This window comes from Poecilia mexicana, unplaced genomic scaffold, assembly GCF_051168715.1.
Source record: "Poecilia mexicana isolate PSO_F unplaced genomic scaffold, ASM5116871v1 scaffold_18, whole genome shotgun sequence".
In the NCBI taxonomy this organism is placed as follows: domain Eukaryota; kingdom Metazoa; phylum Chordata; class Actinopteri; order Cyprinodontiformes; family Poeciliidae; genus Poecilia; species Poecilia mexicana.
Window position 1 is genome coordinate 3,543,384 of NW_028263387.1, and position 27,919 is coordinate 3,571,302.

Below are 27,919 nucleotides of genomic sequence, written 5' to 3' on the forward strand. Positions count from 1 at the left end.
AGCATCACCAATAAATCTTTCAGGTGTTCTTTTCAGCAGACACTTACAAAGTCCGACTTAAGCTGGGCTCTTTGTTACCAGTAAATACCACACAGCAGCAAACAGGTGTCTTGATGGTTCAGTCAAACCTGAAAACCCCCACCCTCCTCTGTTGTGTGTTTGTGGTCATGTTATTTAATTAAACTGAAAGGCTTTTTGGGAAACAGTCCAAAGGAATTCACTGTTAACATCTACACAGTGCTCTGCCACAGTGTCATCCAGTCAGTGTTACAGAACAATCCAACATAATTTAATTTACATTCAATGCGTTTTACTCACTGCACTTACTTTCACTTTAAAACTTCCTCCTTTGCTACTCCACAGTTGTGGGAGTAGCTCTTTTGTTTTAAAGAGCTACTGGTTTGTTCTTTTTGTACACTTTTGTTCATCATCTCCTTTTTTTGCTAAAGGCTTTGTGTGTTTGGGCAGTAATTCCCAAATCCCAGAGTAGTTGAAAAAGGAGGCTCCCTGTCTGCAGAGCTGGAAGAAGAAGGAAATTCAGCCATTTCTTAAACTGATCATTGAGGGAAAGGATCATATCCCCTACTCCAACATCCCATCTGGCTTTTGAAACCTATCGACAGACAGGAGAATCAGCAGAGCTCAATCTAAGACATGTTACTGTGGAGTATGAAATCTGCTGCCTGGATATTTAATTTTTAGCATGTCAGTACAGTCATATGACAATCCTGACACTCTCTTACAGCAACAGTAGCTGTGTTTCCATAAACTTTTTTCATTCATTCACTTTTTTTTAAGTATCGCGTTTGAAAAGGTTAATGAAAAATGATTTCTGAGGTGGTTTTTAAGTTTTCTAAACAAAGTTAATGCGCTATAAGGGGAGATGGAAACACATTTACCGAATAAGTTCTGACATGGCGAATATCTACCTTACTACAGCCATGCATTATGCCAGAGTTTGAGGTAATCAAGTAGCCTGGTTGATTCACTTCAACCAGTAGATGAAAACATCTTCTGGTTTATAGTTGACGCATTGAACTCGTGAAGGAAAGTAGTGGTGTAGTAGTGTTGGCTGAATCACCTTGGATACAGGTTGGCTGGATGGCAAGTTGCAAATTAGTGGTTCAATTCATTGCCCAAACCTTGAGGTCTTTTGGAGAAAATGGCCGCCCCACAGGTACATGCGTTAAATGCATAGCGTCGACCACAGCTCCTGCACATTCTACTTCGTGTTTCCTGCCCACATTCCTGCCACCATCGTGAGGAACCCACTGCTAATGGAGACGCACCCAACCTGGCCATAACCGAACCAGACATTAACTGTCAAGAATGAGAACGGAAAATATATATGGTTATCTGTTAGTAGTTTGTTCTAAAATAGACTGTAACTATTGCAAAGGTCAAAGATCTAATTTTGCTCTGGAAATGAGCTGCACGTGTGCTCAACTCATTCAGACAGACTGGAGCACTTAGCGGGGTCAGCTGCAGGACAGCACAGCCGCTTTACGCTCAACGTGAAGAAATAGCTTCGGTCATGTTGGAGTCGTTAGTGCCTTGCAGATGGAGAACTTAATGGGACACAGACATCTGGAAACAGCCTTGCTAACATCATCATCGCCGGAGGCGGGCTTGGCTTTGTGATCGGGTTTGAGTGTTCAGCTTCCAGACTTGATGGGTTAAGAGAAGAAAGTGTGAGACATGCTGAGGGTTTGCAATGATTTCGATGGCTTTCACCGTTTGGTCACACCCAGCTTCTTTAGGCACATTCCCTTTCTGTTTTGGTTTGTTTCAGTAACAACTGTGACTTCACTGCCTGACAACGACTCCTCAGCCTCTCTACACCTCTGTGAAAGCAGAAGTTGCCCTTGTCTGCCTTTCCTTCTCTCTTTGCTGCTTCCTTCCCCCCCATGCCTCTCGGTGTTTTGTGTACCATGAGTGGCTTGAACTTGTAGCGCTGCGGTTGTTGCACATGACAGGAAGTAGAGCTGCTGTCGGGCGCAGGAGAGTCACAGTCATGTGTAATGGTTGTAGCAGACTTGGAGGTGATTTCTGTTTGATTTGCTTGCAGTTGAGTAAAGAAGCAGCTATGCTAGGTTAAATGTTCATGTGGGCATCAGAGCGCTTCGGGTTTTAGTGGAAAAATCTGGAGAAAACATGAACATGGAACCGTCGTAGTTTTTAACCCAAATTACAGGTTAGAAAGCAACAAATGGCCACGCATTCCATCCAATATGGCCTGTGCACAGATTCCAATGTAGGAAGGGGCTTTTAGAAATATCTGAACAAATTGTATTCTGTGCTTTATGAATCAATTTAAATAGTTTTGTGGAGAGTATCCCTGATCACAATATGTCTGACTTGCTTGTTGGCTTCAAGCTTACAAAGTTGTATTAGTTTTCCAGCAAGTCTATGGTGACCTGACATTTTTCTTTAGAATTTATTTTTAAAAAGTGAACGACCAAAAGGTTTCAGTGTTATGTCATCTCTCTACTACTAGAACAGGAACTATCACCAATGCCTACTCAGAACATCACTTCAAGAAAACCAAGCACAAACCTTTGAAACACAATTCTGACTTTTCAATTGTTGTTTTTTTATTATATCTTTTAGGATTGAGCATTAACCTATTACAAGTGTGTCGTGACTGTTGCATTATTGGCTGATAAATGTAATGGTAAATATTACATTTCTAACTCAGACAATACTACAAAACCCGTGTCATTAACGTAAATCAATGCCACTCCTGTTAATAGTTCCAAGTTGCTGCATGTAAAGGGTAAAAAGTTGTGGGACTGAGTATTGTGCCTTGGGGAACTCCATAATTTAATTTAGTGCATTTAGATTAGACATTTATATTTTGTTGACAAATTATTTAAAATTACATGTTATTAAAACTAAAGAAGTGTACGATAAGTGAGTAATAAGTAAATAAGCCCCGATTTCTATAATGTTTTGAGATTGGGGATTGGCTGTTACTCATCCATTGATCTTTTCTATCTCTGCAAAGGTCTGTAAATCAGCCACTGTCCCCCTATGCTTTACCATGAGAGATATTTGACCAACAGCTCTCTGTGTTTTTGTGTTAAAAAGGTTAAAAACTACAAAAATTCAAAGGTGCATGGGCAGGTATCATAGCATGTGAGGCCAAATTGCAAGTGGAGGAAGGGCACGATTGGTTCACACCCCCTCCTGCAGTTCAATGTGTCAACTGTAAACCTACCTTAATCCACTTAATGGTCTTTATAAAACCCCTATTTAAAATAAACAAATGGCGCTTCCAGATTTCTCCCAGAAAACTTGCTAAGCCCGGTGGTTGGGTTGGGCCGTCATTCATCCATGGATGCAAGCCGTCATGTTTTTGAGTTAAAAAATGATTAAAGTTGATAAGAAATTTTAAAATATCACTTGATAATTATATGTTATTAAAAGATTGGAAGATTAATACCTGAATACTAACTATAAAGTCTTAAAAAAGCAAACATTTAAAAAACACTTTAAAAAATAAGCAATGCTTAGCCTGGTGGGGGCACAAGTAAAGCCTGGTGACCCTCCAGGCTGATAATGCACTGGTTTTTACAGTATAAATTAGATCTTTGAAAGCAAAATGAATATCCTGTTCCGTCTCGTTCTTGTCTTAGGTTTCACTACACCATTGCTGTATTTCAGACTGTTTTAAGTCGATTCAGATATTTTCCCATCAATCTGTACAAAGTTTTCCAAACAGAAACTTTACTTTTGACTTATGACACTGAGTTTTCATATAAGGGATTATCAACAGCTAATGCTGTCAGTGGTCTTTGTGGTGTGTCTTGGCTGGAGCCATTCAGTACCTTAATTAAAGTTTAGCTCCCAATCTGTGGAAGGATACTAAACCATTTCCACAGCAATAATGTACCCAGAGCTGCTGCCATCATTCTTAATTGAAACGTACACCACAACAGTGACAGAAAAACTTGATCAGCTAATTACCCAGTACAGATGCACATGCAGACATTTTCTCAAAGAGCTTTACGGTGAACGGGGGTGGGAGTGGCTGACTCTGAAATGAAAGCTCTACCTGTCAGCTGTGAACTGCTTACGTAGAAATATGATGGAGCACAAAGTGGAAAACAGGTGCAGTATTCTTCCTGCAGAGCATGCTGATCTCTCTGTGGGTCCAGAAGCAACCCTTCTGCTCGGAGTGTTTCAGGAAACGGCAGCCGATCAGAATCAGATGCACCCAGTCTGATTCTTTAAGCTCAAGCAGAAACTATGTGGTGTTGCTGAGCGGAGGCTTACTGGCTCGGCTTTGCTGCTTAGCCTGGCCTACAGCGGCACTTTGTTTGAATTCAATTTCAACCACAAATGTCGATTTAGGTTGCTTCTTGTTGGTCTGAAAACCTGCAGGCCTTTTTAAGACAGAGGGATCATTTCATATCATCCACTTCTCTATGAAACTCAAAACAGGAAGCACAAATATTATGTTGTAGCATGTGGCATGTGATGCTGTTATTTTTCTTATGCCTCAATTATCCTCACCCTTTTCTGTCTTCGTATCAGTTTCCTCTCCCTTTATCGCCCTCTGCCTTTCCTTGGCTTGTTTCCTACAGACCACCGGTAGCTCTAAGCTTTGCAGTATCACCTGATTTACTGTGGTTCAGCTGTGGCGTTGGTGGAAAAGGCCACATTAAAGCTGCAAATTTCAGTTTTAAAATGAACAAAGGGAATTGTTTTGTTTGAAAGTGACGCGTCGCCTGTTTCATCTCCAATCCTCCCCCATTTAAGGAGCAGCCGAAGATCATCGAGCCGCTGGACTATGAAGCGGTGGTGTTTCAGAGGAAGGCCCAGATCCACAGCGACCCCCACAGAGACCTGCTGCTCTGCCCTGCCGACGATGTCTCTGTGAGTTCTACATACATTTCACGTGATCGAGCGACACGGAGCAGAGCTTGTTGTTAAGCAGAAGGGAAATTATTGATGTTTTTTTAAGATTTCCTTTTGTTTGTGTTGGGCAAAACTAACCAAAATGTTGGTATGGCTAACCCTGAAGCACTAATCTTGAACATTGATTGTGCCAATGCTAATGCGCTGCACTAACACAGTATTTAGCGAAAGCTAATGCTAAAGAGCTAACTTCAATTCAAATTATATTTGCGCTAGAAAGACTACTCTCAAGCACCAGTTTAATTTTGACATTATAATTTACATGTTCTATCCTTAGATGTTGTATTTATATTCATATCTTGTTCTCTGCTGTTTGTGTTTTATTTTGTTCCCAAGTTTCTTGGATAAAGTTATTGAGATAAAACGAGGGGAAGAAATGGAACTGTCGCTGTCAGTGACTTTACCAACTTCAAAATAAGAGCATGGATAGAAACGTCTAACAACTTGGAAGAATTCTTAAAAGTTAAAAACCAAAACTTCAACGCAGACGTTGAACATTATTCAACTGAAAGTTAACAACACAGTCAAGTAAACTAACGTTTCAGAATTGATCTGGAAATATGTAGTTAGGGGAAGCTAAGTGTGCCAAACATTTTCAAAGTTACCAAAACACTAAAGCACTAACTGAAAAAGGACTTCCATTCCTAGCAGGTTAGCAGAAGTTTGCTCACCACTTGTTTTCACTCATCTTTAATGTTATACCACTTAATAAATTGACTGAAAAATAATCCTTATTGGTAAATATCAATATATAATTGAACATTAAAATGAAGAAAACTGTTGTGGGAAAGCCTTGACGAATAGACGGCAATGCCGACATCCTGGAAGCCGGTCAGCTTGGTGGTAGCCGTCCTGTGAAGTCCTTAGAAAATTCTTTACAAAATGTGAAGAAAACAAAAAGTGTTACAAATACTTCTGAAGCAAATGATGTCCCCAGTCTCACAGACTCCTTAGTGAGTAATGCTTACATGCTCCCATGTGTCTATGTGTTTATGTGTTGCTGTGTTTGCCTGGATGCAGGAGTCCCAGATCTCCAGGCAGAGGAGGACCGTCGTTCCTTCTGTTCCTCAGAATGCCGAGCAAGAGGCCAGGAGTCTGTTTGCTAAAGAGGTATGCTGACAAAGCAGCAGCAGCAACGAGCCTTTTATCAAGATCTAAAAAGAGACTTGGAATGAAAAAAAGGAAAAAGGAGCTACTTTCTACACTCAACACTTTGTTTTATCATTGATCAGTAAAATGGCTATGTCAGCATTCATTGTCATCTTTTAGAGTGTTCACAAAGAAACTTTCAGATTTCTTTGTGGAAACCTAAACGTCTAATCATCAATAAAGACGTGACTGTGTGTTATGATGAGAACACTCTGCTCTCCAGCTCTCATGACTGTGACACATCGTAGAAACAGCCATAAAATGGCTCGTTAAAATGGAGCCAACATCATTTAGCATTTAGCAAACAGGTCCTTTCAGGCAGCAGAAACGTTCAGTGTTGAAAGAAAAATAAATGGCAGATAGAAAGCCTTAAATAGATGTCACCTTTACGGGTGCACCGATTGCGTTTTTCTGGCCAATCACCGATCTTTAAAAAGCCTGACCTGTCAATTCCGATTTTGGGCCGATGCCAATTTTTTTGTTTGGAAAGTTGCTAAATATTGCGGTAAAGTAGCTAAGTTGACAGCAGTGGAGTGACAGTTTCCTTCACAAAATAGGGATATGGCTGCTTTTACACTGAGGAAATGACAGTTTTGACCCACTTCTATATTTTACTGTATCTGGTGCTAATCCAGCTTTCTGATCCACAGTGCATCAAGATGTACAACACCGACTGGCATGCCATCAACTACAAGTACGAGGCGTACTCGGGCGATTTCCGCATGCTGCCAAGGTAAGGAAAGATAAGAACCCAAACTGATGGGAATAAGTGACATAATGTTGGAGAAACTGTGTTCAGATTTAGAATTTGTGCTAAACGACCTCTTAACTTAGCTGGAAGTCCTTTGACTGCCAGCTATTTAAGACGTACAAGGGATTTCACTGTGCTCACTGGTGACCTACCAGAAATCCCCAGTACGTCCATGCAGCTTTAAGTCTTCTTCTGCTCAGAGGAAATCTACCAGCCCAGAAAGGTTTGGCGTTCTGAACTCTCACAGTGATGAAGAGGTCACTGAGTTTATCACTGCTGTTCCAACCTCAGGGGAAAATGCCTCACAATGATCCCTCAGCAGGTCTGGATAATATTAGCTACAACTAAAATGTTGCTTGAAGACTTTGTTAGTAATTATACAGTGAAGCCCCGCTTATTCACTGTTCATTGTTCATGGTTTCACCAATTCATGTGTGTTTTTTTTTTTTTTGTAGAACATATCTGAAATATTTGACAGAAAATGCAGCCAGGAAGCTGAGTTACCTAGCCACAATGCTCCTTGGCACGCTGTTGGTTGTACCTGCCTAAAAGTGGAACTAAGGAAGGCTATAGAAGTTAGCTTGTGGTGTAGTTCGAAGAGCGTCTACAATGTGTGTTTTGATAAATTTATATTGGGGTATATTCGGTGTTTCAGCTATGAAATAGCTGAAACTCTGCTGAATTTATTACACTCAATTGCTGAGTGTATTAAACCAAACACTCTGACATTGAGATGGCTAACAGATTGTTAAAAAAATACATACTCAGCTATAGCACCAACATTTTCAAAAGAAGGCTTCATGGATTGAGAGCAGAACCATTCAGTAGAGAGAGACGGACGAAGTTCAGACCATCTCTTTCATCGGTCATAAAGGCCAGTGATCATATCCCCTACTCCAGCATCTCTCTTTCTCACCGTCCGGCCAGACAGAGATTTAAAGAGGAGTAGCAAAAGCAAAAGAGGTTGATTACTAGTACTTACCGACAACTCACAGTGTCATCCATCAGATGTTACAGTGAAATATAATATATTGAAGGTACTTGGATGAAATTCAGTTTCCCTTTGGGATAAGTAAAATATTTTTGATTTGAAATGAATTTTTGGCGATTTATTGTGAAATAGCCCTGAAGCAAAACATCATCACATCAGTCTACCTTTTCAAATACTTAGAATTTGGCAGGAATAAAACACATTGAAGCAAACTGGAATGCTTCAGAATATTAGTCAAGATCCGGTAAAAATCACTTTTCCAGTTTCTATTGTGATGTCATCGACCCAAATATACAGAGAGCAGAATTTACAGGTCTTTTCTGCTTCAATGTTCTTCTTATAGACATATGCCAGTAGTAGAAATACATTCAACATTACAAAAGTGTTTTTAATGTCTATGTAAAAAAAAAAAAGTAAAACGGATGGTATCTTTAAAATGCCTCATTTTAGTTTTGTTGACAACAGAGGAATGTAGCTGAGCTCATGCAGACGAAGCAGAGCTGCTTATTGACCCTGTTTGTGTTTTTCAAAGCAAAGGGCTGAAGACGGACAAGCTTCCCACTCACGTGTTTGAGATCGATGAAGACGCCAAAGATGAGGTGAGTTGCCGATCACAGGCACAGACAGCACTGTGTGTGTGTGTGTGTGTGTGTGTGTGTTTGTAGAGGGCTTTTAGTGGTACCCTATAAATCTCTGAGATTAGATTCCTCTAAGACATACTCAGATTTGTCTTATTGAACAAGCAGGACCGTCCTGGAATAGATACAAAGACATTCTCTCTGCTCATTTACTAAAGCAGATATGATGAAACATGGCTGGCTTACGGTCTGTCAGGTGGGTGTGTCAGCCCTCTTACATCTCACTACGGAGCAGGGAAACCAGAATCCTAACATGTCCTATAAATAGATCTCATCGACCGCCCACATGGAGGCAGAGGAGAGACGGAGGAAGGTCAGGAGAATGTCTGCTTTCTAAACCATAACTCTGCAGTCAGGAGGACGGAGGATGGGCTTGACTCTCTTTTAGCCAATCAGAACGACGGACTAGTGTGAACATGCATGTGTCTACTCACCAATAGTCACCAGTAGTTTGATCTCCTGAAACCAAAGTTTTTTTTTTTTTTGGAGAACTGGAGTATGAGACATTAAGGAAGCTCTCGTATTGCTCTGACATCCTGTAGATAAAGATGTAGAGTCGGGTTAAATTGAATGTTTCATGATGTTTAAGTTGAATGTGTCCTGAAAGGCTCTGTGTGCTTTCTGTCGGCCAGGACACGGCGTCGCTGTGCTCCCAGAGGGGAGGCATCCTGAAGCAGGGCTGGCTGCAGAAAGCCAACATCAACAGCAGCCTGTCTGTCTCCATGAGGGTGAGTCAGTGCCAGCACTCCTGTCTGTTATTAACACAGAGTCGTGGAGGGGTTGGACACGGCACGTCAACCGTACTCAGTCCTTCTCCTCTGGCAACTCGAAGTTCAAACAGCAGCCATTTAGTATACGGTTTCTTGGAAAATGATTCATGCCTCTTAAACTTGTTCACATTTTGTCACATTATAACTTCTAATTTTAATACCTTACATTCTCAGTATCCTTCAAGCTGTAGTATGTAACTTTTATGAAGAATATCTTTTTTTGTTTACACATTTGTTAAAATTGTCACCATGTTGTTACTGTATGTAATGAGACACATAGCTGCTATTGGTGTCTGAAGAAATGCAGCACTACTGGTCAGAAACAACCAATCGGAGCCAGAAGGAGGGGCTTAGCCTCATGTACTCTCTGCTAAATGTGCTAATGGTGGAGAAACAACTCACCGTTGCAGGAAAATTGTTTATCCACTGCCATTTGTGACTGTGCTAACTAGCCTTAGCATTCACAACGGGCTCTGCTAGCTGGCACATGAGATTGTGATTGACAGCGCAAGACCCTCATCTTAGCTTTGATTGGTTGTTTCTAGTTGGCACTGGGAGTGAGTTCTGGAAGAAGGAAGAGGAGCCCATTTTTTTTCACAGATTATCTGTCTCATACCATACTGTCATGACTGAAACAGTTTCAACAAATACGTAAAAAATGATTTTAATAAAACCTACCGATTGTTAGATTTGAATAAAATCTAATAATCTCTATAAACTAGAGGTGCTTTGATGAATCAGCCGGCTGATAAATCTGCCATGAATTCTTTATTTTGGAAGATCGACTGATGAATTGAAACACATGTGAAACTGATCTTATCCATGGAATCTTATCTACTTGTGCAAAGGTGTGAAATTCAGCCACTGTCCACTGGACAGGGCTGACTGACAGACCACCCAGCAGGTCTGTGGTTAACAATAGTCACTCTCCAGTATTACCACATCAGTGACATTTTTGCTTCATTAGTGACTTTTCAGACTAAAACACTGGATTTGGCCAAAATCAGAATTGGCAGGTTCAAGTTTTTTAAAGATCAATGATTGGACAAAAACTGCAAAAAAAAAAAAAAAAAAAAGCAGTTGGCTGCACTAGAATTTGTTACAAAGTGTCAGGGTAAAGTCTCTGCTGTGACTTTCAGGTGTTCAAACGGAGATACTTCTACCTGTCCCAGCTCCCCGATGGTTCCTACATCCTCAACTCCTACAAGGACGAGAAGAACTGCAAGGAAACCAAAGGCTCCATCTACCTAGACTCCTGCATTGATGTTGTTCAGGTACACTTTGAGCAAGGCAGCAACAGCAGTCTTGTTGTGGGTCCTGGTGTTAATGTGAGCTCCCGCCACGCTTCAGGGGCTTTCAGCTGCTTTAATTGGGGCAGATTTACTGCATTCCTCTGACTGGGTAGAGAAGGATTGGCCTAGCTGATTAAAAGGGAGGAGCTGCGAGTGGTGGAGGGGGGTGATGATGTTGACTAAGTCAACTTGTGGGTACTTTCTTCAGGTCTGGGCTCGTTGCTGGGAAGCTTTTAGTTCGATGATCACGGTTTCACTCACTGGGTTTAGTCAGCTTCATTTAGACAGATGTTTAACATTCACAGCAGCATTTCTTCCAGTTAGTCTTTGCTGCACTTTATAAAAGTATTTCACTGTCACAACTTATGTGAGTGAAAAGTTTCTCACTGACTCTACTGTGTTCTCTAACTATACGTCGCTCCTCCAGACTAAAAAAAAAAGTGTCACACAGCGGAAAAAAACATAGATATGTCTAACTGGACTATCACAGGATGTTAAGAATTAGTTTTGGGTTTAACCAGGATTTGTTTATGACTTATTTGGGATGTTATAATTTAATATAAGTAACTATCTGAGTTGTAATTGTTATTTCATAGAGTTGGTTAGTATTTCATAGTTAGTATCTGGCTCAAAACGGACTATTTGTGGACCTTTAATGGAGTGAACTATATATCCCATGATGCTTTGGGAGTAGAAGAAGAATAAAAATATGGAGGGTGGAGGGAGCTATGTTTTCTGCGTTCCATCACTTATATCGTATCATATTATGCATCGTTTGTTCATCAATTTTATTCACTAAAGTTTATCTGAATAATCCTCTGAGGACCAGCAAAATTCTGGAAAAAAAAAAGTGCCACTTTAGTTTGGAAAATACGGTAATAGCTGTTTATTGGTGGCAGCGACTACCGTCAATCATTTTCCATAAAGAATTCTTCATAAAATAAAAAGAAACATCACTGTCAACACTAAGCATCCTCTTCATCAGAATGTCAGACAACAACAGAATGTGTTCAGTCAGAGGGTCTTCAGATTTGTTGCTGGACAGACTGTTACAGGAGATCCTTCTTTCATAAAGTATTTTGCCCCCATCGGAAAGGGGACAAATACTTTCTAATGACAGAGATAAAGAGTTTTCTCTAAATAATCTGTCAGGTTGGATAATGAACCAGTTTCTGCTGAAGGCTCCAATCAGCAGCTCTTCTGTTTTACCCCTAACTGAACACTGAACCCTCTAACATGCTTGTGCTTCATCAGAGCCCTAAGATGCGGCGGAACGGCTTCGAGCTGAAGATGCAGGACCGCTACAGCCACTTCCTGGCTGCAGACAGCGAGGCGGAGATGGAGGACTGGGTGTCCACGCTGAAGCACGCCCTGCAGAGCGCCTCCGAGGCCGTCCCCGACAAGAGGAACGGAGCCGAGCCGCTGGACTTCAACACAGGTCAGCTCTTCTTCCTACACTTAAAAAAAAACAAGCTAGCAGGGTGATAAAGTCTGAACTTCCTATAGCTGATTGTCTCTTCAGGAAAGAGGGTCGACTGTTCTCTTCTTTTAGCTGGCCTTAGAGGGAACATTAAGCGTTTTAATGCAGCTTGTTTGGGTCTTGCCAACTTTCTGTGGACGAAATCCAAAAACCCCCGACATTCTGACGAGATACTGGGACGACTAAGAGGTTCACTCAGTTCATCGGTTCCAAGCATCCAGGGAACCAGCAGATGGATGCTATTTTAAACTGGACAACATGGATGTGCTAATCAAACCTGCGAGGGGAGGGCTTCTTGTTGATGCATTTCCTCCTGTGTGATCAGATGACGACACCGTGAGCCAAGGGAAAGGAGAAGGTCTGCAGGAGAGCCAGGGGAGGAGCCTGCACTCCGAGCTCATGAAGGTAGGAACAGCACTTATCTGTTTTTATAAGCCATCATAATGTTTATCAGGCCATTATTGTTACTTATAACCATATTAAAGTTATGCAGAACCTTACAAATCTATTCACACCCTGAAAGTTTGTAATATTTTCTCAAACTTAAGTATGTTTGTTATATTGGAGTTTTTTTGTGATGGAGCAGCACAAAATAGTGCATAATAATGAAGTGGAGACAAAATATTAAAGTCTACCTACATTTTTGCAAATAAAATCTAAAAAGTCTGGCTTGCATTTGTGTTCTGCCCACTGAGTCCAGCACATTTGCAGCTGATGGTTTAGGATTATGCCTAAGATGAACCTCAGCTCCATGATCAATGCTCTCCTTACAGTTTATCTTTCAAGTTTTCAAGTTGAATTGAATCAGTCGAAAGCAGGGACAGCAAAAAGCACACCACACTTTTCAGATTTTTATTTGTGTTGCCCCATATAATATAATGAGGTTTCAGGGACAGTTCAAGAGGTGTTTTTGCGATGCACTGTATGAACCTTTTGAGTTCATATTTATTCTCAGTTTATGTTGAACACAACGATAAACTGGGTGAAAATATGATACATTTTAAAGCGTAAATCTTGAAGAAAAACTGTCAGAATACAAAAAGTTAAATAATAAAAAAATTTGTTTTTAGGGTAAAAATCTTGGTCATCACTTTCCAGGCTTTTTTTTTTTTTGCGAACATTTTGTTAGGAAACTCTTGCTTCTTCTTCTTCTGAAAACTGCTGCTTATTCTCATTTGTTTTGTCACGGTCTCATTGTTGGGTCGGAGAAAACTGGTGATTGTTGTAAACATTTTATTTGGAGGTTTTCTCTGAGCAGAGATTGTGGAGCAGAAAAGGCCTGAGAGCAGCTCTGTTTCCTCCACAGACCCTCTGCTGCTTTAATGCGTTTAAACCCACAGCTGCTCACTGACAACAAAGCCCCACTCTGGCTCCGGGCCTCTGCTGCTTCATGCTCCCGTCTGTCTGCAGGCTGCAGGCAGAACAGACAGGAACTGAGGTCCGCCTGGCACTGGAGGGCTTGACTTGTTTGTCTACATAAGATGGCCCCCTTATCCTCCCATTTCTCTTCCGAGTGAATGTCTTTGTCTCCTGTTTGAGTTGCTTAAAGAGGAAAGAAAGCACGAGCTCTCAGCTAAAGAGTTGATGCAGACACAATAAAAACAGGCAGAGGAAAGGTTGAAGCATTTAGTTTGACTCTGTGCTATTTGCAGTACGTGAGGGAGACAGACCAGCTCAATAAGATCAACAGGAACGAAGGCAGACAAAAGCTTTTCTCCCTGGACCCTGAGACGCAGGTAAGGAAAGTTTATGCTTTCAATACTTGTGTTTTCACTCATTACTTATGTATCTCACTATTGATCCAATCTTCCTGATTTGTCCACCCTCCTCCCGTTTTCTTTAATCCTCCTGCCTCCCTGCCTCTCCACCAACTCACCCCCCCCTCCCTGTCCTACATCTAGAGGCTGGACTTCTCGGGCATCGAGCCAGACGTGAAGCCGTTTGAGGAGCGTTTCGGCCGCCGCATCATGGTCAGCTGCCACGACCTCACCTTCAGCCTGCAGGGCTGCGTTAACGAGAAGGCCGATGGTGTCCTCACCAACGTATGTTACTGTCTTCATATATGAATATAAACACACTGTTCACATATGAGCAGTGGTGGGGACTGCTAATCATAAACATTAGTTCTGCTAACGACAAAGCACTAAACCAACACACTATTTAGCAGAAGCTAAAGTGCTACACTAACATATATTTAGCAAAAGCTAATGCTAAGGTGCTGCAATAACATGTATTTAGTGGAAGCTAATGCTAAAGCGCTAACTGCAATTCAAATTATATCTGCGCTTGAATGTCTACGATCCTCAAGAACCAATTTAATTTTGACATCATTTACATATTCTATCATACCTTTAGATATTAGATATTATTTATTTTCTATATCTTGTTCTCTACTGTAGCCCACATGTTTTATTTTGTTCCTGTATATTTCTTGTTTGAATTTAAAGTTTTTTTGTGGGGGAAAAAGACATGATGTGAGAAGAGGAAAAGGAACTGCTGCATAAACTGTCTTCAACCACTTCAAAATAAGAGCATGAATATAAACAGCTAACTCCTGGAAGAATTCCTAACAGTCAATAGTCAAAACTTCGACACAGAAGTTTTACTTATCAAGAGTTTTATTTAGGTAAAAGTTTACAAAACAGCCGAATAAATTAGCACTTTAGAATTTATTCAGAAAATTTAATTTAGGCGAAGCTAAGTGCGCTAAACATTTTCAAAGTTAGCTGAAGTGCTAAAGGAAAAATTAGGTCAGTTATTAATGTATTAGCACTCCACTGTATACAAAGACCTGCTTCCCAAATAAGACCAACGCCTTCCATGTGAGTCCTTGTATAGACGTGCATATCTACCCGCAATACACTGCATTCATTTTTACCAGACCAGATCGTGGTCAGTCCTCGCCCTCTGCAGTTCTCGCCCCAGATAATACACCTTCATTATTCATGTTGGTCTACAGAGAAAGCGTCACATGTCCTTCCCCCCCACCTCTAACTTCCACATCAAGGCAGTCAAGACGATGCATTGACTGTCCTGTGGTTAAAATAAAGCGCATTAGAAAGAAAGATTGTCCCATGCATAAACATTTGTGGAATGAGAATGTGTGAATGTAAAAGATGGCATGATTCTGCAGTTTTCACCTTGAACAGAGCAGCTACCTGAGCTCCTCCTCTTCCATTAGAGGCGCTGCTTGGACAAATGATTCCATTCATATTTGTGGTTCCAAAGCAGCACACACTCTTCCTCTTCTCCTCCCTCTTTTTCCATTCAGTTTCTGATGGCTTCACTGGTCCATCTTGACGTAATTGAACAATCTTTAAAGAATGTTTGAGCATCACGGCACTAACTCGTTTTGGCCAATATAATGAATTATTTATTTTGGATCAGGCTAGCTTACTTAGAAATAGAAACAAAAATCTGGCCTATTTCCATGGCAGCACAACATGTTTCCATAACTGAGGCAGATTAAAGAGATTAATGCGCTTTGATTCAGACCAATTCTTTTGTACCAGCAAAGATGTTGCACAGACATCAGCCAAATCTCAAAAGTTCTTTCTAGAACTGAGACTTGTGCCTAACGTTAGTGGTGCACCAATAAATTGTCCGGCCAACAAATTGACCTCTATTTTTTTAATTTTTGGAGATTGGTGATCAGCCTATTCTTACACGAGAAACTGATCTTATCCACCGATCTCATCTACCGCTGCAAAGGTCTGAAGATCAAACACTGCTCCCTTTTGCTCTGGAGTGAGAGTCTGACTGACAAACCGGCCCAGCAGGTCACATCTGCGTGGCCTGGTTAATAATAGTCACCCCATTGTTACCAATTTAGTGACTTATCACTATTTATACGAAATTTTTAAAGAAGAAAATTGTTATCCACCTAAATCGGAATCAGTAGGTCAGGCTTTTTACAGGTCAGTGATTAGAGATCTAACAAAATTAAGGAAATCCAAGGCAATTGATTTGTGCACCCCTAGTTTCTGTAACCAAATGTGAGCATTTAAAGTAGATTCTGGTTTGGATAAACTTGTTAGGTATTTATGTCTTTACCTATTCCAGTAAATTAAGTTAACTTCATTTCTGAATGGCCCCATAACAAACGTACTTAAAAATACATTGTTTAAACTATTGTTGTGTCTCTCTGAGGTTTTCAGTCCACCTTCTCTTCTCTCTCTACTCAACCCTGCTGCAGGTGGAGCCATTCTTTATCTGCCTCGCCCTTTTCGACCTGTCTAAAAACTGCAAGATCTCGGCCGACTTCCACGTGGACCTGAACCCTCCGTGTGTCCGGGAGATGCTGACAGACACCTCCAGTCAACTTTCTCCATCATCTGACTCAGAAGGTGGAGGATCGGGAGAGGGCGGTGGAGGAGGAGGGGTGATGGTGAATGGAGGCTGTGGGAAAGGGAAAGGCCTTCCTGTTGTCAAGAGGGTGTCGGAGGCTCTACTTCGCTTCCCCACACAGGTACAAGCTAAGCACTGAAAGCCTCATTTTTAGCTCAATGAAGTCTCTAACCTCAAATGCTGAGATGCTAAATTGCTGCATAGCTCTCACTGCTGTGGTTGTACTTGTGTACCTGCTATTTTCTTTTATGAGATGGGGATTTTTCCCAGCAGCCTTACCAAAGCAAAACCTTTTTTAATGCTCTGACATACAGAGCATTAAAAAAGGTTTGTATGTCTACTTAGTAAAGTTGTTAGATGGAGAAATAATTTAGCCATATTTATAGCGCTTCAACATTGGCTTGCACTAAATGCAGCATTGGTGTAGCCCTTTAGTGTTAGCTTCTGCTAAATGCCATGTTGATGTAGGGCTATAGTTTTAGCTTCTGCTAAATACACCACTGGTGTAGCAAATTAGCATTAGCTGCTGCTAAATACCTTTGGTGTAGCACTATAGCATTAGCCTCCGCTAAATACAGTGTTGGTGTGGTGGTATAGCATTAGCTTCTGCTAAATACCATGTTGGTGAAGTGTTTCAGTATTAGCGTAGCTCATGTTTCTGACTAGTTCCTCTAACTTACTAGTTTGTCTGGACGTCCTCTACTGGTTCGATGAATCTCTGTCCTACTTTTCCATTTCTGAATATGGTTGTTTAATTTTTCTCTTTTTTGATTTAATTTGCCATCTGTAGTGAGGCAGATTTTTGATGATGGAAGTTCCTTTGATCTACCTTCAGTGTTTTAGGCTCTGGAAAAATGAAGCCTGTATGTGAGTGCTGGCTTTGGCTGTGAGCTCAGCAGAACACACACAGCTTGTTCTCACTTTTTCCTTTCTTCTCAGCAGCAGTCAGTCTGATTCTTTCCATGTCACCAGACCCAAGTGAACTAGAAACACTGCAGGAGCGTTCAGAACTCTTAAAGTTTTTCTTGTTTTGTCAGAAAACAGTCCAAAATTTCAATACATTTAGTTGTGATTTTTATTGAATACACCAACACACAATAGTTAGTTTTCAATATTGTTCACAAATAAAAATATATTAAAAGGGAGAGCATCTGTATTACAGCGTAACAGAGCCCAGTGTAACGGAGTTGGGCCGGGTGTGGTCCACGCACGCAGCCTCCACCTCCTGTCTGCTCTGATAATTGGAGCTCTGAATCATCTGCCTGGCCTCATGTGACGATGAGTGTCAGCTCGTGTTTTGCTGTGATGGTTGCAAGGATGAGTCTGTGGCTCTTGAGACCAAAACGTTGCATTTGCAGCGTTTTTAAACCGGCTGCTGGGTAGCGATCATGTCGGAGCAGAAGCAGCTGGGTGCGTTCGGAAAACGTCTTTGTTTCTTTCCTGTTCAGAGTGTTTGAAACTGAAACCTTGAGCGAGAACTCTTCACACCCGACCAAATATACATGTTGCTCCCTTGCGGTTTTCCTGCAGTTTGACTTTAGCCTCAGCTGCTTCCTCTGCTCTTGTTTGTGACCTGATGGCGTCTGATGTCACTGTAGATCTCCATCAACTATGAGGCGACTGTGAGAAATAGAAAATAAACAAACGTGTTCATATCTGCTCTTTTGTTTGATGTGTTCCAACCACAGACTTTAATGTATCACATAATGTGTGATAATGAATGGATGAAAAATGTTTTATTCACCTTTATAGAAGCAGAATTCGCTGTGACTACAGTTGTTTCTACCAGCTTTGTTTTCTAGAAGCTGACAGTTTTACATGATTTTCTGTGGAATAGCTCAGCAGCTGGGTCCATTCGGATGGTTGTTTCTTTCCTCTTCATTTTCCCTCCATCCATGCTGATTGGATGGAGGGATGCCTGTGAGCGACACTTCTCAGGTCTGGAAAAATTCTCCACTGGATTTAGATCTGGAGTGTCCTAAGAAAAGACGCTCCCTTCCTTAGTTTCTTCCTTTCGTTCTTTCTTTCCTTTGTTCCTTTTTTGTTTGTTTCTTCCTTCCTTCCCTCCCTCCATTAAACAGCCTGTATTGTGTGTCTTTTCCATAAAGGCCATATTTGAGGCGTTTCTATCTCATAGTTTCCTGTTGACAGATTCTTCCACCTGAGCTTGAATCTCTGCGGCTCCTCCAGAGTAACCGTATAGAATGATGGGTGTCCAAAGTAGAGATTGTTAGACACAAAACAAAATATATCTTTTATCTAAAAAAAAAGAAGAAAAAAGTTATTTTAATTTCAAAAGGACCAAAAACTTTAAATGACTTTTAGTCAAAAGCAGACTTGGTTTCAGCCATTCATCCTCTTCCTCCTCCTCTTCCTCCTCTTTCTTCTTCTCTTGTTTTTCGTTCCCAGGGCATTTTCTCGGTGACCAACCCTCATGCAGACATCTTCCTGGTGGCCCGAGTGGAGAAGGTTCTGCAGAACGGGATCACCCACTGCACCGAGCCTTACATCAAGACCTCGGACACCAACAAGGTTTCCCCCTTGGCTGCTCTTCACACTCAGCACATTTTACACACTCACATGTTGCTCCGTGTTCACGTCTCCTCCCACGTTTCCCCAGACGGCTCAGAAGGTGCTGAAAGCTGCCAAGCAGACCTGCCAACGCCTGGGCCACTACAGGATGCCTTTTGCCTGGGCGGCCAAGTAAGGCAGTGGGTTGGGGTGTGTGGTTGGGGTGTGTGGTTGGTCTGTGCGGTGTGTGTGTGTGTGTTGGATCTTAACGCTGAGCCGTCTGCTATGACCCAGGCAGGTGTTCAAGGACGCTCAGGGCAGCCTGGACATGGACGGGAAGTTTTCTCCTCTCTATCGCCAGGACAGCAGCAAAATCTCTACAGACGACCTGCTGAAGCTGCTGGCCGACAGCAGGAAGTGAGTCACCATCATCACTTCATGAGGAGGGCCCTAATTCTCGTCTAAGTTTGACCTGGCATCAGAGGAAGTGCCTCGCTCATATACGTCACTTTCTTTGGAAAATCCAAACTGTTCAGTATTTGTTCTGTTATTTAGTTTCAGAAAATCCCTTTTATTTATTTATTTATTTATTTATTTATTTGATTTTTTTTGCTTTTCAGACCTGAGAAGAGCAAACTGCAGATCATTCCAGGACAGCTGAATGTGACCATTGAATGTGTCCCGCCTGATTTCTCAAGTATGTTCACGTTTCCATAACAGACTGCTGAGTGTTGTTTATCAAGCCATTAGCCACTAAAATGGAACAATGCTTCAAACTTTAATGGATTCCACTGGGATCTTCTGTGATCAACACCAAGTAGCACATCTTTGTGAAATTTTAAATGTTTTTTTTATTTATTTTATTTTCTATTTTTTTACAAAAACAAATCTTAAAAGTGTGGTGTGCATTTGTATTCAGCCCTCTAGGTGAATACTTAGTTGATCAACCTTTTGATCTTTTCAGAGCATGATTCTTCCTACTTTATTCACCAGTGGTGAGCACAATTCCTCTAATGCACTAGCAGCAGAGCCAAATTTTTTATTCAGCGCTTTAGCATTTTGCTAACTTTCCACAAATTAAATTTTCCCGATAAATTATAAAGTTGTAATTTACTTTGGTGTTTCGTAAACTTTCCATTGCATGAACTTGGACATTGGTTTTTAGGAATTCATCCTGTAATTAATTAAATGTTTATATTCATGCTTTTATTTTGAAGTGGATGAAGAATGTTTATGCAGCTGTTCTTTTTGCTCCCTTTTTATCCTCCCAACAACTTTATTTCAAACAATAAACATGAAGGAACGAAATAAAACAAAGACAGAAGAGATCAAGTTATAAACATAAATGCAATGTCTGAGAGTGTTACATTACAGAACGTGCCAGTTATTAGTGTTAACTTCTGCTAAAAACAGTGTTGGTGTTGCGCTTTAGCGTTAGCTTCTGCTAAATACTGGGTTGGTGTAGAGCTGTACTGTTAGCAGAACTAAGGTTTATAAATAGTGCTTTAGGGTTAGCACAACTCAGTTTCTAGACATCAGTTCACATCACTGCTGCTTACTAATGAGGTGAATTTGAAGACGATGTCGACATCTAAAGTAAAGGGGTTTGAAAAAATATCCTATTTGTGTAAATAAATAAATAAAATGACATATCATTTTAGCTCTGCACTGCCTTGAGTCGGGCTGTAACTTAGTTTTTTCTGACAAAATGTGAGAAAGTCCAAGGGGTCAGAAGGCGCTGTATCAAAGTTCTGTGGTCTCTTGTTTCCTCGTTCAGCTGTTGGTACTTTTATCTAGAGCACAAAAGAAAAAAGGAAGCCTAAGTTTCTAGATCGCCACAATTACATCGAAAGAATTTGTAAAGATCAAACAAGTAGTGATCTTTTAGAACATGCATCTTGTCAGATGAGTGTTTCTGGTGGTGATTAAGAGAAAAATAGGTCATGTTTTTGGCTGATTGACACAGTCCAAATGGAAATAATGTGTGGCAGTTTGAGATCATCTGGTGTGTTGATGGAAGTGCATGAAAGACGTAGTTCAGAAAAGCAGCTCAGCTTCTTGTGTGATTGATGCTTCCCTCTGTTTTTATGCATCTGGGTTTGTACTGCGACATGGCTTCATGTTGATCCCCTCAGTTAGTGGATGATGGAATCTGGAAAGCAGAAGTCACCTCTGCTTTTCTCCATCCTCTGAGCTGACGGAGCTCTCTGTGCTGCAGATACGGTGACGTCCTCCTACATCCCTGTCAAACCCTTCGAGGACGGCTGCGAGCGGGTTTCCGTGGAGATCGAGGAGTTCCTCCCCGTGGAGGCCAAGTACAACTATCCCTTCACCACCTACAAGAACCAGCTCTACATCTACCCCCTGCAGCTGAAATACGACAACCAGAAGACCTTCACCAAGGTAAAGCCGACCAGAGCCGTGTGTGTGATCTGACAGTGAGGCAGATGTGACACATCGGACTCAGCGGGTCGCTGACTGCTCCTCCCTCCTTCTTCAGGCTCGGAACATCGCTGTCTGCATGCAGTTCAAAGATTCAGATGAGGAAGGTTCTGTCCCTTTAAAGGTGAGTCTCTAAAGCAAAATCAGCCCCCTTTGCAATTATATTCTGAAATGAAATCCAGCACAACCACCTTCAGAAGTCACCTAACTGGTAAATAGAGCTCCTCTGTGTATCAGTTACACCATATTTACGGTGTAAATGAAGTACATTTAGCAGTTTTAAATACCTCTTTTTCTCAATATTAAGAATTTTGGATGCACAGATTTTGCTAATTTTGGGAGATTGGTGATCAGCCAATACTTACCTGATCTTACCCTCCTATGCAAAGGCCTGAAAATCAGCCAGTGTTCCCTTTTGTGGAGAGAGACGACTGACTGACCCGTCCACTGGGTCACTTCTACCCCGTTATGGCCAACTTAATGACTTTCTCACTACGTTTAGCAACATTTCAGACAAAAAAAATCGATATTGGCCAAATCAGAATCTGCATGTCAGCCAGAAAACTGCAACTATAACTATAAGCTGTTGGGTCAGCAGACACTACGAAGGTTTATGTGTGGGCCGAGAGGGTGCTGGCTGAGAAAAAGAAAATTCTGCTTGAAAATCAGATAAACATTCACCTGTTTGGTCCGCAGAAGTTTGTTTTGATTAGCTGGAGGGTGGATTTGAACTGTCAAACGTGGTAGTGGTCGTATCATGATGGGGGGGTCTGCTTCGCTGCTGGTGTTTTTTCTTTTCTACAGAGAAGAACCATCTCTGGTTGGTGTTCCAACCGCATAGGTGACCCAAACACATGAAACTGGCTTTACAATGGATAAAGTGGACAAACACTCAACGCCAACCTTGGTCCAATCCAAAATATAATAATGATACTGAGAATCTGGGTCTGTCAGGTAACAGAACTTTTTAAAGGAACATCAGTAATTCTGTCAAGAAGAGAGATCAAATCTGAATCTTGCCCAGCCTTTGTTATTATGGCTGGGTGATGAATGGTCGTGGTTTTTTTTTCTCTCTTTGGTTGTTTTATTTCTCACTTTCAAAAACATTCACGTTTGATGCTTTTGATTAAGCCGAGTCAGACGGATGAAGAAAAGCAGTCAGGCGAGTCGCTTGTCCGCTGAAACACCCACACACACACCTGGCACATCACCTCAGGTTCAGCCAGTGGAAATAGTTTTGTTCAGGCAGCAGGAGCCAGCAGCACCACCTGCCTGGAGATGTAATCAGGGCCAAGCAGAAGAATGGGAAGGTTCGGCGTTTTTGTGTTGGACTCAGACGTGCCTGAGAGGACATAGCCTGGTGGCTGATAGACGCTGAGGGAATTTCCCCTGGGCTGTAAGCTGACGATGCACTCACTCATTCACAAGTCAGCTTCCAGCTACATGAGACATCAGCTGGGATCGCGTTTCATATGATGAAAATGTGACGAGTTGGGTCAGGTTTTCTCTGAGCAAAAGCTGCCTGGTGTTGGGTTTGTGTGTGATGTGGTGCAAGCTCCAACAGGACAACATGTTGGGGGAGAGCTGTGATAAGATCTGGAGCAGCCGCTCCTCCACCCTCATCCTGAGTCAGGTAATCATGGCCGCCATCGGCCTGCCCGCCGCAATCGGCCTGCCCGGCGCAGAGCGCTGGGCCTCCAGGCGTGTGTCTGCACTCAGTTCCTGCAGCATCGATAAACCTTCCATCTCTACCTCTAACCTGGTGGGACTTAAACACCCAGAATGCCTCTGGAGCCACTCGGTCCATTTCCAACCTTGCTGTCTCTGGCTGGGACGGCTTGTTATCATTCATTTCAGATGACAGCATTTGTTAACATCCTAATTAAAGCGCCAGCTCGTCGGAGCGGTGTGGAATTCTTGTTTGTCTCTCCTCATTAGAAACATTCTGACCAGCAGCCGCTTGATCCCGCACACATGACCGTGTTTTTCCATAAAGCCTCTGCCAATGAGGGTTCCTGCTCTGCTTAGATCAGTTTGATTTCGTTTAACTGTACAGAGGTGGGAAGTGTAAGTATGTGATATGATGTTTTGGGTTTGTAGTTGGCATCCAATTCATAGCAAAAACAATACATTTCACAAGCTTTCAGAAAAGTTTAGCTTTAAAAAAAAGCTGAGAAAAAAATGAATAAATTTGAGAAAAAAGTGGAATTTTTAGACAAAAATCTGAATTCTGAGGGGGAAAAACAGTCAGAAATCTGAGAAAACAAAAGTAGAAAAAGAATAAAGAAATCTTTTATTGGTCCTACTTTTAATCAATACTGGGGATATTTCTTTTACTCAAATAAAAGCAAAAATTGCATATTTTACATTATGACTGTATTCACTACTGATGAAAAGTGTCATAATAAAAGTTGTAAATTCTAAATTTGAAAAGTTTAAAAAGTTAAAATGTTTTTGAGGAGTCAGCGTTTAACCTGCATCCTGAAATCATCTGCAGGAAAAAATACCCATAAACTACTGAAAATCTGTCAGATTGTGAACATAAGCATGTCCACATATTTTTATGCAGGCATCCATCTGGAAGATGCAATACAACCAACCCCAGGACTAAAGAGTGAGAACATCCTATTGTTGCTTTAGAATGGCCCAGTCAAAGTCCACACCTAAGCTCGATTGATAATTTGTGTTCACAGATGCTGTCCATCTTGAGCTCTATCACATTGAAAATATGTAAAAATGCCAGTCAGTCTCTACTTGTTGATTGAAACTGACAAAAATCTGAAAACATAAAACCTGAAACTGACATTAATTTAAAAAGTTTAATTAAAAACCAGCTGAGAGAAAGATGCAGTTTAATCTCTTCTTATTCTTGACACATTCTTTTGTTTTTCAGATTGAAAGTTCAAAATTTAACATTTAGTTTAAACTTTTCTCTTTTCATTTTCAACTAGTTTTTGTTTTCACAAATAGAATAATTATGTCTCTATTTTGCCTCCATATGGTTGCAACACATTTTGACATGTTATTACGTTATGTCTTTACCTAACAAAATACTGAAAGAATCTCCAAGCATTACGGAGTGGTTCAATCTGTGTAAATCATTATGATTATGCTGTTTCAGAATAAAACATTTTTGTCCACTTGTAATAAATCTTTTCCACGTCTGAACTGAACTGCTCAGTTGCTCATCAAAGCAGTGCCATGCTGTACTTCTTCTTGATGTTGTCAGTGACCTCAGGTTTCGGTGAATCTCACGGCTCATTGTGTGTTTTACTTCCTTCTCAGTGCATCTACGGCAAGCCGGGGGACTCTCTCTTTGCCAGCAGCGCCTACGCAGCCGTCCTGCACCACAACCAGAGCCCCGACTTCTACGACGAGGTCAGACTCCGTTCCGTCCGTTTTAACTGGTGTCCTGACTGTAAACTATAAAGTGTGGAGCAAGACGTTCGCTCAGGCGGGCTGGGCTTTCCTCAAACCTCTCAGGATATTTGCTTGTTACTGAAATGCCTGAGCAGCCTGAGATAATCCCATAAATCTGCCCCGGGACAGAGCTGTGAACTCACTGATTCCTCAGCACTCACCGAGCCTGGAGCTGAGTGAAAGAACAAGGCGGTTGTTGCAGAGGGGGTGTGGTGGGGGGTCAGGGGGTCCATATGGCTGTGGAATCATGGGGATTAGGATCTTAAGCAGGTTTGATATAACCTGCCTCAGTTTTCATGGAGGAGTTTCTCCAAAAATGACACAGTGATCAAGGATTTGTTCCTGTATAAAATGTAAATATAGACGGGCTTGTTTAGCCGTCACAATCTCATGCAAATTTCTAACACGTCTACTCCATATTTTTTCCAAAAAAGAGAATCTTAAAAATTAACTGCAGTTGAGAATTCGGTCTCTGTTGCTTCCCAGATCTAGATTTTTCCCACCAGCTCCAACTGTTCTCTGCATCATGTTTCATTTCCTGTCATAAAAACGCCATGTGAATCACAGGCTTTTCAGCAACCCCTTTGCTGCTGCTGCCCTCTAGTGGAGCTAAAGTGTTCTGCTGCGTCACAAGAGCATGTGGGGTCAAAGCATGCAGCAGAGGTAGAAATAATGTCATAGATATTGGCTTTTATTAATAATCAGTTTTGCTTTTTGTCCACATGCAGTCTTTTGAAAAAAAAAAATTATTCATAACTAGGTAGAAAGTTTTAAAGCAAATGTAGGAAGATATTCCTTTATTACCTGCTTTTTATAGACCTGAAGTATAAAAAATCTGGAAAGCAACTGGTTTAGATTTAGTAATTTAGTTCTGAAAACGTATATTAAAAAAAAACATAGGATGTTTAAGGTTCCACACTTTATGCTTTATTCTGTTATGTAAAAGACGATAAAAGAATAAAATGTTCCCACCTTTGATTTATATCTAGTTTACGTTTTTCATCTCAACTTGAAATTTTAATCTTCCCAATGCCCAATAAAATCTGCTTTTGAGATACTGATTTTTCTTCCTTAAAGTATATTTCTGTCTTCTGTTTTCTAGATTATTTTTTTTGCTTTAAAATGTAGCTGTTTCTCTTAATGAAGGAAAAACGAAAATAATGCACTTTGGTAGGGCACCGCACTATAAATAAGGCAAGAACATGGACACTATTGGGTCATTACTTAGAGTTACTGTTTAAGAGAAACCACAAACGCTCATTATTTGGTTTATTTTAAAGGTCTTCTTTGTTTTTCTTTGTTTTTCTTGTAGTTCCTTCTGAGCTCAGTTTTAGGTTGTTAAAACTGGGCCTGTTTAAACACTACACTTGACCACATTAACTAAAAAAAAATAATAATTTCCTTTAGTCTTTTATTTTTCACATAAAAATAAAATCAGTCCTCTCTCATGGCAAAGCAAAAATGGACACTTGGAGATTTTACAGACCTTTGTGGATCTGGATAAGATCAGTTTCACATTTAAGTATTGGACAAGTTCCCAAAATGAAGGAAATTGGGCTGGAGCCGGTCCAAGTAAACATATAAAGACCATCACCGTAATGGACACACTGAAGTCTAATCCTGCCTGATTTATTCATCCTATTTCCTCCATTTGCTGGCTAAGTGGAGGAAAATGTGTTCTCCTATTAATTAATCATCCCCCAAAAGGCTCTCATAGGGTTCAAAGTAAAGTGTCATTGACTCCTTGGCCAGTTTTCCAGTTGAGACCATCACAAACTATATGGGAGATGGGTCCGATTCTATATGTAGTGTCTGTATAAAACTGAAATGCTGCTGTTCCACTGCCTGCAGGTTAAAATCGAGCTGCCGGTCCACGTGCACGAGAGACACCACATCCTGTTCACTTTTTACCACGTCAGCTGTGAGTCCAGCAGCAAGGCAAGCAGCAAGAAGAGAGACGGAGTGGAGTCACTGGGTGAGTGAGTCTGACTCTGAACGTTGATTCATCCAGAGACGAGAGGTGCATGTCCGTAAAAATGGATTCAGAAAGCAGAGTTTACTGGGATTGAGGACGTTAGAGTGTGGAATGTTGCAACTGCAAAGGACCATTCAGTTTAGGTTTTATTCCCCAAAAAAAGCCACAAGAACTGCGAAAAATATTTATTTAAAGCTAGCAACATTTTTATTTAATTATTTCAAGCATGTTCAAACACGCATGGTATTAAAATGCCAGATGTTCACATAATGTAGTATTTGAAAGCATATATATATATATATATATATATATATATATATATATATATATATATATATATATATATATATATATATATATATATTTAGGGCTGTTGTAAACGAATATTTTAGTAATCGAGTAATCTATCGATTATTCTTACGATTAATCGAGTAATCGGATAAAAAAAATTATAAAATGAAATATTGGTAAATCTGGCATAATACCGGTGTTACTATCAGATATCAATATCAGTCCAATTTTTCATATTTGAGCATCCCTAACAGTTGCTTTTTTGTAGTTTAGAAAACTAACCTGTAACAATAATAGCTCACTTTCTAAGTTAACCAGAAGAAAAGTTATAGAAAAATCTGAAATTATATTGAATTTAATAACAAAGAGGCAGGCTCACAAAAATGCTTATAAAAAATGTCTACAATCCAGCTTTTAGTTTATGTATTCATCTTCAGTGAGTTTAATAGATTAATTAAACTCACCTTGCCACCTAACCTGTCACGCTTTGGGTTTGAAAATACGGGAAATGCCGCCTGGAGTGGGAGGAGAGGGCGAATGAACGAACGTAAGATGGAGGGGAGGAAATAGACCAGCGGACTGACGAACCGTTAGACCGGGGGACGAACACGGGGGGAAGCAATACGGGATATTTACGACACCTTCACTGGTCACACTCAGAAACTCATCTACCAGCCATGTACGATGCGCTCCGCCACCCGTTTCTTCAGACCGGGATATGAAATTTATTGTGCGGTTCGTCGGTAAAGCTACATTTACTCGGTAAGCATCAGCTACTCAGCCGCCCGCCCTGTTCAGGCTATCCGCTCACCTCAGCGCTCTTCCCGCCGTTCGCTTTCAACCAGCAGCCCCGGAGGAGAAATGCTGCCGTACTCCAGGCATTCCCCCAGTCATTTTAAGGATGCTTATTGGTTCCCCAAAAACGATAAAAAGTCGGGC

The 27,919-nt window shown here is 41.0% G+C and overlaps 1 protein-coding gene across 3 annotated transcripts in view; it reads left to right on the top strand.

The window, feature by feature from the left end:
• dock11 (dedicator of cytokinesis 11) overlaps positions 1 to 27,919 on the top strand; it is an 82,202-nt gene that overhangs the window by 5,320 nt on the left and 48,963 nt on the right. For all 3 annotated transcript variants that reach the window (XM_014991568.2, XM_014991564.2, XM_014991566.2), the window contains exons 2-20: positions 4,765 to 4,881; positions 5,944 to 6,033; positions 6,723 to 6,805; positions 8,347 to 8,413; positions 9,085 to 9,180; positions 10,362 to 10,496; positions 11,769 to 11,952; positions 12,320 to 12,399; positions 13,647 to 13,730; positions 13,896 to 14,036; positions 16,190 to 16,462; positions 18,751 to 18,873; positions 18,962 to 19,044; positions 19,147 to 19,269; positions 19,473 to 19,549; positions 21,071 to 21,255; positions 21,353 to 21,418; positions 24,580 to 24,672; positions 26,566 to 26,689. In XM_014991568.2, the coding sequence (XP_014847054.2) occupies positions 4,765 to 4,881; positions 5,944 to 6,033; positions 6,723 to 6,805; positions 8,347 to 8,413; positions 9,085 to 9,180; positions 10,362 to 10,496; positions 11,769 to 11,952; positions 12,320 to 12,399; positions 13,647 to 13,730; positions 13,896 to 14,036; positions 16,190 to 16,462; positions 18,751 to 18,873; positions 18,962 to 19,044; positions 19,147 to 19,269; positions 19,473 to 19,549; positions 21,071 to 21,255; positions 21,353 to 21,418; positions 24,580 to 24,672; positions 26,566 to 26,689 (2,224 nt within the window). The remainder of the gene's footprint in view (positions 1 to 4,764; positions 4,882 to 5,943; positions 6,034 to 6,722; positions 6,806 to 8,346; positions 8,414 to 9,084; positions 9,181 to 10,361; positions 10,497 to 11,768; positions 11,953 to 12,319; positions 12,400 to 13,646; positions 13,731 to 13,895; positions 14,037 to 16,189; positions 16,463 to 18,750; positions 18,874 to 18,961; positions 19,045 to 19,146; positions 19,270 to 19,472; positions 19,550 to 21,070; positions 21,256 to 21,352; positions 21,419 to 24,579; positions 24,673 to 26,565; positions 26,690 to 27,919) is intronic.